Raw genomic sequence first — 10,701 nt, 5'->3', positions numbered from 1 at the left:
AGGTTTCAAATATGTGCTTAGTTTAAACACCACTATGTATATATCAAATTTAGTTAGAGTACACTAGCACAGTTTTACGTTTACCAGAGTCTTCTTCAGATTTGGGAGAGGTCACTATGGCAAACTTTGTGTTATAGCGAGCTTTCTGTTTTTCACTAAGCATGTTCCACTGCGATTCAAGCAGTTCTTCAATCTCCTCACTTGAAGCATCTGGATGTTCAGCAACCACCTATGCATGCAAAATAGGGTTTATATTAAAGAGATAAACATTAAAGAACAATGAGCATACTTGCACTGCTTTAAGTAGGAACTTGACACATACAGAAATGCATAACATTTCTGTTGTGCCCATAAAAAATATATTAAGAGTACAGATTAGAAGATTCTCTGCATATCCTATTTATTAATTAATTTTAGAATCTTGTATCATTTTAAATTAGGAATAATTCTGAAGTATAGTAGATTATTCTAAAAATAAACAGCTTTTTAAACAATCAGAAAACTGGATAAGAACGAAGCCTATGACAAAATGTATTCTTTGAAAAGAGCCATGTAATTTCATAATTAATATTCAAATGAATACCACAATAAAAGAAATTAGACACACAACACTGGAATAGACAAGTCACTGCCTTTCTGTATTCATTTTAAATCAAAAGACAACTAGATCTACTTTAGCAGATAGCGATATTGTTTTCAACATCGGCAATAAATGTTTTTCCAGATCATTTTATATATTTTTACATATCTCAAACTGTGTTTGTATTTAAAAAAAACGTAGAATATATACATAGTTTATTTGAATATCAAGAGGAACCGAGTACCTTTAGGATAACATAATAGCCCTTATTTGTTTGTTCACATTGGGGAAAAAAGTCCATTCAATAAAAACAGAAAAAACTGATATAGAATTTCAAAATAAAACCTATTTTAATATTTGTAGATAATTAAAATCAGATGCGTTTAAAATCATGTCATTCTTCAGAGCAACAGCACAGCACAAAACTCCCAGACCCTTGGCATCTACAGAACAAACAGAAGTAGCTTCAAAGAATCTAGAAGCCAATTTATCCAGTGCCAACCCAAATCCTATCACAGAGTTGATGAGATATCACAGGACCTCCACGTGAACCCAAAAGCATGATACCTGAAGCCAATTAATAAAGCCATTATTTAGAGAAAAAGAAATAAATCTACAAACTGAATTTTCCTGCTGCTGAATGCAAGGTCAACCACCAACAGAGCCGGCACCATTCATCATCGTATTTTTGATAAACTAATCTGCCCTCACTGCATCAACAAGACATGGTTCAATGCCACCTCCAACACTACCCTAAAACAGTAAGTCCCCAGCGAAGATTCTAATCAGACCAAAGGCTGGCCCCAAAATACAACAGAAAATGCCAAAGTAGTAGTTCTATTCTCAACCATTACTGATGCAACAGATAGCTCATCCCAGAAACAAAAACACATGCAAGGCTGTTAATGTGATCTGCAAAGTAAGGACATGATAATCTTAGCATTCCCAATGGTGCACAGACTTTTAGGCAGAAACCCTATAAAACTTTCTACAAGATTTTGGAGTGACCAGCCAACACTGTAACTGCAACCCCCCAAATTCCTGTCTTCTGTGATTCAACCTCGCACGCAATGCAAGTGACATAACAGTACTTAATCTTATGATGTTCGTGAAAACCAAGGGATCCTTCATTCTAGTTTTTGGTCCTAAACATGAAACTAGAAATACATTCTCCTTGGTCCACAAATGAATATTGCAAGTGCTGTGTATATGCCACTACCCAGTCCATGCACTAAATCATCCAGACAAAAAAAACAGAACCTTTCCTGCTACCCGCCAGGTAGTGAGCAACCAAAACTGCTCTATATCCCCAAAGACACCGAAACTTGGGATAAGTTGAAAACAAGCCACACAAACTCAAGGCCAACGTGCTGCTGAATTAGTGCAAGATTATAACCCTCTGCCATCCACTGCTATTAATGCATGGACAAAGCCACCCACCACTCCCTTCATACTGACTGAAGACCACCACCATGATTCCCAAATAAAATATGCCAGATGAACTGCAGAGGCAGAAAGTTTGAACTCTGTGCAGAACACACTGGATTCCATTTGCCAGCAGCCCAAAAAAAACTGTTCAAGAACCGTGCCACGGCAGTAGAGGAGACAAAAGGAGAGTTTCCATTCCTCCGTAATCAAACAACATAGAGCCACAGCCAGCAAACCATTTTGCGTAGTGAACTCGCTCCTCAACCCAGGCTGTACAGTCAAGACACCAAACAAGAAACAAGCATCAGCGGCTGTAAGAGCAGTCAGCAGATTCCTCCCATAAAAATAATCAAATTAAATTGGAACAAATCAGAAAAGAACATTTTGGTGAGGAGTCTTAATTTACTTTCCACTCGGTCACCCTTAAATTTGGCTTTACCATCTATTCAGAAATGCTAGAATATCTGAAAAGTTTCTGAGCCGCAGGCTGTGAAATCAAGGCACCTCCTAACTGGTTCCCAGTTCTCTGATGAAATCGTTGAGAAGGAGGTAAGGCAGATGAAGAGAGGGAAAAGCAGCTTCACAGACGCGCTCACAAACCTAGCGAGCAGGGCTTTAAACTAGGTTCGACAGAGGATGGAGACCAAAACCTTGAGGTAAGTGGGACACTGTCATGGATGGGGGTACAAACTGTTCAGGAAGGACAGGCATGGAGAGAAGGAGGAGGAGGAGTTGCACTATATGTAAGAGAGCTGTATGATTACCGAGCTCCACTATGAAATGGGGGATAGGCCTGATGGGCCTCTGGGTTAGGGCCAGAGGGGAGAACAACAAGGTCATGGTGGGTGTCTGCTACAGACTGTAACAAGTGGACGTCCTGGGCCGGTCGAGCTGTTGGCCCACCCACTTGTTTCTGAGCTAACTGCTGCCTACCTTGCCTTAGATGAAATAATTGCAAGTTGATAACTGGGCAAGAGACTGCCCATTTACTTGCCCTGATGCCAAGGGCCTGTACACAGCTCCAAACCTCCCCTTATACTGTGCCCTATGGCCTAACACCTGGCCTAAAATTACATGGCCTAACACCCAGCCTATAATCCCGTGCCTTCATGCCGAGACCCACGCTCCAGTACCTCATGTTGGGACTCTCACTCCCATGCCCTCACACTGGGCTCACAATCTCACTCATTCGAGGCTCCCAGACCCTCCCTTTTGCTCGGGCTCCCTGCCCGGTTCGGGACCCTCTTGGTCCCCTCACGCCCCCACAATGGTCCTCATCCCGTCCAACACCAGACCTCAGTCCCCTGCTTGCACTGGGCCTCAATCCCTTGCCTCTGGAGCCTCACGCCCAGCTCCTTCTTGGGGCCCGTAATCCCACCCCCCTGGAGCCTCACACCCAGCTCCCTTTATATGCCTCAGGCCTCGCTGTGGACCCGGGCCATCTCTGGCCCCTTCACCTGACCAGGACCCTACCTCAGGCTCCACACAGTAACATGGGCTTTGTCTTGGGGTGTGCTCCCCTAGCTTTTCTCCTCCACGGGGTAATCTGCAAGGCAGTGGGGGCTGAGGCTTTCTGGTGCTCCATACTCACCCTTCACTGGAGAGGCACAGGTGTGGCATTTCCTGGAGACTGCCCCGCCACCGGCAGCTCCACCACACCAGGAGTGTAGTTTTAGGTCATGCTCTAGGACCAGGAACCTCCTGCCATCCCCATAGTTCCTGCCCTGTACCTCCAAGATGTTACATGAGCAGCAGCTCCAGGCGGGTGATGTTCTCCCCTTGGCTGCTAGCAGCAAACTGCTGGCTCCATGGTTCAGGGCCTGCTTTTATCACCAACAGCTAGGCCCTGTTCCCAATCAGGCAGTTGTGCCCGCTTGGAAGTGCAGCCACCTGCAGACCAGTCTGCTGCTCCCACACCCCTGTGAGTAACAGAGCACAGCGTGTGCTCTGTTACATAGACTACCAGAACAAGAGGATGAGGCTTTCTTCAAACAGCTAGTGAAAGCTTCTCAATCACAGGCCCTGGTTCTCATGGGAGACTTCAATCACCCTGACATCTGCTGGGAGGGCCATACAACAGCATGCAAGCAATCCAGGAAATTTTCCTGGTGCAAGCGCTGAAACGGCCAACCAGGGGCCATGCTCTTCTTGACCGGCTGCTCACAAACAGGAATGAATTGGTGAAGAATGTAGTAGTGGATGGCAACTTGGGCAGCAGCGACATGGAATGACTGAGTTAAGGATCCTGAGGAAAGGAAGGATGGAAAGCAGCAGAGTACAGGTATTGGACTTCAGAAAAGCAATTCTGACTTGCTCAGGATCCCTAGGGAGGCCAGTCAGGGGGAAATGAGTCCAGGAGAGTTGGTTGTATTTTGAGGAAACATTACTGAGGGCACAGGAATAAACCATCCCAATGTGCAGGAAGACTAGCAAGCATGGCAAAAGACCAGTTTGGCTTAGCAGGGAACTCTTCAGTGAGCTAAAACATAAAAGAAAGCTTACAAAAAGTGGAAATGTAGACAAATGACTAGGGAGGAGTGCAAGAGTATGCTCGGGCATGCAGAGATGAAGTCAGGGAGGCCAAAGCCCAATTGGAGTTGCAGCTAGCAAGGGAAGTGAAGGATAACATGAAGGGTGTCTACAAGTATGTCAGCAATAAGAGGAAGATCAGGGAAAATGTGGGCCCCTTTCTGAACTGGGGAGGCAACCTAGTGACTGATGATGTAGAAAAGGCTGAAGTGCTTAATGCCTTTTTTTACATCAGTCTTCAAGGCAAGGCCAAATCCCAGACTGCTGTGTCTGGCAGCACAGTTTGGGAAGAAAGTAAGCTGCCAACAGTTGAGAAAGACCATGTTGGGGACTATTTAGAAAAACTGGATGTGTCCATGGGGTTAGACACAATGCACCTGCGGGTGCTGAGGAAGCTGGCCAATGTGGTCGGACCCACAAAGCGATAGTCAATGGAACTGAGTCAATATAGCGCATGGTGACCAGTGACATCCCCCAGGGCTCAGTACTCGGACCAGTACTCTTTGATGTGTTCATAAATTATCTGGATTTAGGCATCAGAAGCATACTGGCTAAATTCACAGATGACACCAAATTATGGGGAAGTGCAGTCACGCTAGAGGATAGGCTGGTAATTCAGGCCGACCTGCACAGGCTCACAAGATAGGTGAATCAAAACCTGATGACATTCAGCACAGAGAAATGCAAGGTGCTCCACCTCAGGAGAAAAAACCCATATCATACCCATACTCACTAGCACCACAACCTTGGTGGTCATGATTGAAACTTGGGAGTCATGACTGACCACAAGATGAACATCAGCCAGCAAAGGAAATAAAGCTCTGGGTTGCATCTACTGATGCATCTCAAGAAAGACCCAAGAAGTCATCCTCCTGCTTGACTCAGCCCTGGTGAGGCTGGAACTGGAGTACCGCATCCAATTCTGGGCTCCACACTTTAGAAAGGATATGGAGAAGCTTGAGAGAGTCCAGAGGAGAGCCACATGCATGATTAGAGGTTAAGAGAACAGGCCTTATGAGGAGAGGCTTAGAGGCAAGAGACTTTTCAGCCTGGAGAAGTGAAGGCTCAGGGGTGACTTGGTGTCAGCCTGTAAGTATATAAGGGGTATGGCATCAGAAACTGGGAGAACATCTGTTCACCAAGGCACCCCAAGGGAAGACAAAGTCTAATGGTCACAAAATGCTGGAAGACCATTTTAGACTGGACATAATGACAAATTTCTTCACCATCCAAGTCTCTAGAACCTGGAATAGACTCCCCCCAAAAACAGTGCAAACACCTACTCTGAATACAGGAAACCCTAGTTGTTCTCAGGTTCGGCATTTACGGTTTCAAAGATTTGTGAATGCGAACCCCCATTTTAAATACACTTTATACACTTATAGGAGCTCCTTGGGAGCTCTGAGCTTGCTGCCACCAGGTTCCTGCTACTGCCTGAGCCGTGCCCCCCCGCAGCAGTCACTGCGTTCATGAACGCAGTGCCTTATTCGTGGATTTTGCCATTCGTGGGGGATACAGGAATGCAGTAGATATGCTGGAGCGTAAGCCTAGGATTCAAAGTGACCGAGACAAATTGAAGGACTGGACAAAAAGAAATCTCATGAGGTTCAATAAGGACAAGTGCAAAGCTCTGCACTTAGGATGGAAAAACCCCATGCATCGGTACAGGCTGGGGACTGACTGGGTAAGAGGCACCTGTCCAGAAGAGAACCTAGGAGAAACAGTGGGCAATAAGCTGAATATGAGCCAACAGTGTGCCCTTGTTGCGAAAAAGGCTAATGGCATACTGGACTGCATTAGCAGGAGCAGTGCCAGCAGATCAAAGAAAGTGATTATTCAGCACTAGCAAGGCCTTATCTGGATAATGTGTCCAGTTTAGACCGTCCACTACAGAAAGGATATGGATAAATTGAAACAAGTCCAGTAGAGGGCAACAAAAATGGTTAGGGACCTGGGGAACATGACTTCTGAGGAGAGGCTGAGGGAACTGGGCTTATTTAGTCTGGAGAAGAGAAGACTGAGAGAGGATTTAATAGCAGCCTTTAACAGCAGCCTTTAATAGCAACTCCTGAAGAGGAGTTCGAAAGAGCATGGAGCTGGACTGTTCTCAGTGGTGGCAGATGACAGACCAAGGAGTAATGGTCTCAAGTTGCAGCAAAGGAAATTTAGTTAGATATTAGGACAAACTCGCACTAGGAGGGTAGTAAAGCACTGGAACAGGTTACCGAGAGGTTGCAGAATCTCCATCCTTGGAGATTTTTAAAAGACCTGGCTAGACAAACTTTGGCCGAGATGATCTAGTTGGGGATGGTTCTGCTTTGAGAGCAGGGAGTTGAACTAGATGGCCTAGTGAGATCCCTTCCAACCTTAATTTTCAATGATTCTATACATTTTGGGCCAATACAGATCATGAAGTCCAAGAAAGTAAGTGCAAAACTTTTCTTTCTATCACAAGATTACACTTTTCTAATCGCAGCCCCTTAATACTCCAAATAATCCACCAGGAAAATCAAATAATTATTTTAAAAAACAAACAGGTCAGTCTACCTATACAGTGTCCTCCTCTTTCCCCATCCCTGCCAAGGCCAAAAGTAAAGTACCACAAACCCCTTGAAGTTCACTAAGGATTTTGTTGTTGCAATCTATTTTATATAAGAAGCATTTAGATGCTTCTACTATTGGTTACCAGTATGAAATCCTGAGACATACCAATAGATCAAAGACTGTTCTTCGATCGCAGATAAATTACAAACAGATGGTGAGATATTAGGGTGACTGTTTTCACAGAAGTGTCTGAGACAAAACTAAGTACCTAATGTCTCCTCGTTTTACCTTATGTAATTTTTAAAGTATCACAATGGCTCTCAGTTATAAACTTAACATTTAATGGCATCTCATCTCCAGGTTGATAAAGCCTATTTTTAAATGAAATATTTAATTGACATCTAATTTCAAGAATTATTTAAATGAAAGTTTCTTTTTATAAATAAACATTTAAAACTCTGAATTTAATAATTTATTGAAGAGAGTATAAGTATAAGGCTAAACAGTAAATACACAGAATCCATGACCTCTATCAAAAAACCAAGGTGCAGGTGGTATGCTTTCCCAGAGATCTAACTCTTGAAGCTAAGTTGTGTAAATATAGAACAAAATAGCATAGTCCTGGCAGAGGCACAGCAAGCTCATTCAGCATCTGGGGTGGCAGATGGTGGTGGTGGAGGTAAGCTGACCACAGCAGAAGCGAAGTCTTACCTGCCCAGGCTCTCTGCACAGGAAACAACTGCTACTGCTACCATAGCTGATGCTGCTGTCTGTATGCAGAGAGCCTGGGTAGTCCTGGCAGAGAAAAAGAGTCCACCACAGCAGCTCTGTGGCATGAGCTTCCTGGAAGCTGCCCCTTGGGCTCCATTTGCTTCTCTCCACCCCAGGTACACGACTGGGCACAGGACTATATCTGCTGTGAGGAAAACTCTCTGGCATGCCAACATAATCGTCTCCCAGGGCTGGTGCCCCTCATGCCCAGCCCTACTTATGCTACTGAGTCCTGTACTGTATTAGAGCTGCAGGGTCCCAGGGGATATTCTCACTGAACCTTCTAGTCCAGGGTAAAGACCCCAGTAGAAGAAAATGCATCATCAAGATCAGCGCACAACCGGGAAAAGAGGGGTGGGGGCCAAGCTCTTCGACTTGCTGCTCATAAACAGGGAGGAATTTGTTGAGAATATGAAGGTGGAAGACACCTTGGGTGACAGACTATGAACTGCTAGATTTCACAATCAGGAGGGTGGGGAAGGGAAGAAGGCCAGCTGAATAAAGACACTGGACTTCAGAAAAGAAGACTTTAACAAACTGGGGGAGGGGGCAGGATCCACTGGGAGGCAAGTCTGAGAGGAAGAAGAGTACACAGCCAGTTCTCCTGAACTTTAAGAAGGCCTTACTAAGGGTGCAGGAGCAAGCTATCCTAAGGTGATGAAACAAAGTGCAACAGGAGATCAGCCTGGCTAAATAGCGATCTCTTCAATGAGTTAAAACTTAAAAAGGAATCCTACAAAAAGAGGAAACTTGATTATGTTACTAAGGATAAGGGTATCACAGGCATGCAGAAAGACAATCAGGGAGGCCAAGGCATGATCTGAGATGCAACAAGAAAGGGATGTAAAAGGCAAAAAGGGGGGGGGAAAATCTACAAGTATGTCAAATTAAGAGGACAATCAAAGAAAGTGTAGATTGCTTAATGAATGCAGAGGTCAACCTAGTTACAGGTGTAGAGAGAAATGAAGTATTTAATGCCTTTTTTTTTTTTTTTACTTTAGTCTTTATGAATATTCAGCTACCAGGTGATGACTGCAGGTGAGAGCAAAGCCAGGGAAGAAGACAAGGAGATACAGTAGTGGAGAATAGGCCAGGGATTATTTAGAGAAGCTAGGTGTTAAGAGAATACAGGTAGGTACTGATTTGGGAAAGTGGACTGCCAGTATTCTTGGGCTGTCTAGCAAAGAATTGCTTAAGCTATCAGCTAAGTGTGTGTCCTGTTCACATCTACTAACATGACAACAGAGAGGGAAAGCAAGTTCTAAAAAGGTTGTGGACTCAAGTTCCAGTGCTGTGAACTGGACTGGTCAATATAACTACACAGGATAAAACCTGGTTTTACAGCTTTTTTTTAAAGCTGAAGTATTTCTATTAAAATAATGATGTTAAAAGAACGTTAAGGAAAAGTCAAGCACTCAAAAGTTAGAAAGTGGCAGGATTTGTGCCACCAGAGTAATTTTAACTTGATCTCCCTATATTGTGTTATAAGAAAGTACAGGAGAAAATGCTCTTTGTTTTACAGGGCCCATACTTCACTCAGCACCCAAAATGGACAATGCATGAGGAAGAGGAGGAGGAGGAAGAAAAGGAGTGTTTAAGGCAGTGGACTGAAACCTAAGAGAGAGATTTTTCTCTTTACATGCATAATTCCTATGGGACAGGACAATACTACCATTTAAATGCACGGGGCTATCCTTGTCCAGAGTGAATTAGGAAGATACCAGGAGGATATAATTCCTGTCCTAGTAGACTCCTCACCATTAGAAAATGGCTACCTCCATGGAGAGATACCGGTTGAGGGTTTCTTTTAAAAGACTGTAATTTGTTTCCCAAGGGTGGAAAAAGAGATTCTAATTAGGGACACAGAGTTCCCTAACTCTGGAAGTTGGAAGACTGGGGAACATGTCATGGTAAATAAAACAGAAAATAACATTATGTCCTGAACTGGAAGAAATACAAAGAAGGACAACAAGGATGATTAGTGGTATAGAGGGGTTTGACTAAAGAGGCTAGGTCTATTCAGTTTAGAATATAAATGATTGATTTGGGGGGGGGCATGATAAGGGTTTACAAAATACTACATGGTAAAGAGAATGTAAACTGGGATTTATTATTTACTCTCTCTCACAACAGAAGAGCTAGAGGTCATAAGAATGAAATTAGTAGGTACTAAGCTTAAACTAACAAACGGAAGTTATTTTTCACACAGCATGTAATTCGAATGTGGAATTCATTGCCAAAAGATGTTATGGAAGCTGATGGTTTAGCTAAATTCCAAAAGGGATTGGACAAACTCTTGAAGGAAAGGCACATCAGTAGCTATTAAGCATGAGAATTAGTTGTGAATCAGAACTTCCTAGAGCTTAGATGCTGGAGGCTGCAAGTGAGAGAAGAGCAGTGTAAAAAAACCCTGGTTATATTCTGTTCACTCTCCCTTTCAGCATCTACTCTGCCAGTGACACAGGATAGTGTGCAAGATGAGCCTATGGTGTGACCCAGTAAATGGCAGTTCTTATGTTGAATAAATCGGCTCCAGAGAATGGTGATAATGGGGGGGACGGGAACGGGACACGACAACACACGACACTCAGGACACAAAGTTAGCTGAAAAAGTATAAACATACATATTTATATATTTTTTAAAAATGCAAAAAACCCGACTAACAGTGTCTAAATGAAGGGTTAATTGGTAATTGTATATGGAAGGAAAAATATTGGAAATTGCACTAACAAGATGTAATACTATAAATCACTCTATTCTATGTCATATTCCTTCCTGGCCTCCATCATTACATTTTACCTATTTGTCTTCAGTTTGTACGGTCTTTTGAGACAAGGACTATGTCATA

General features: G+C 43.6%; 1 protein-coding gene across 2 annotated transcripts in view; it reads right to left on the bottom strand.

Annotated features, from left to right (window-relative positions):
* The window catches only part of NSD2 (nuclear receptor binding SET domain protein 2), a 109,429-nt gene that overhangs the window by 40,197 nt on the left and 58,531 nt on the right, over window positions 1–10,701 (bottom strand). For both annotated transcript variants that reach the window (XM_014520060.2, XM_025204438.1), the window contains one exon: window positions 85–229. In XM_014520060.2, coding sequence (XP_014375546.1) covers window positions 85–229 — 145 coding nt within the window. The remainder of the gene's footprint in view (window positions 1–84; window positions 230–10,701) is intronic.

This window comes from Alligator sinensis, unplaced genomic scaffold (assembly GCF_000455745.1).
Source record: "Alligator sinensis unplaced genomic scaffold, ASM45574v1 scaffold445_2, whole genome shotgun sequence".
In the NCBI taxonomy this organism is placed as follows: Eukaryota; Metazoa; Chordata; order Crocodylia; family Alligatoridae; genus Alligator; species Alligator sinensis.
Note: the sequence above shows the minus strand (reverse complement) of the source record. Positions and strands in the feature narration are given on the sequence as shown.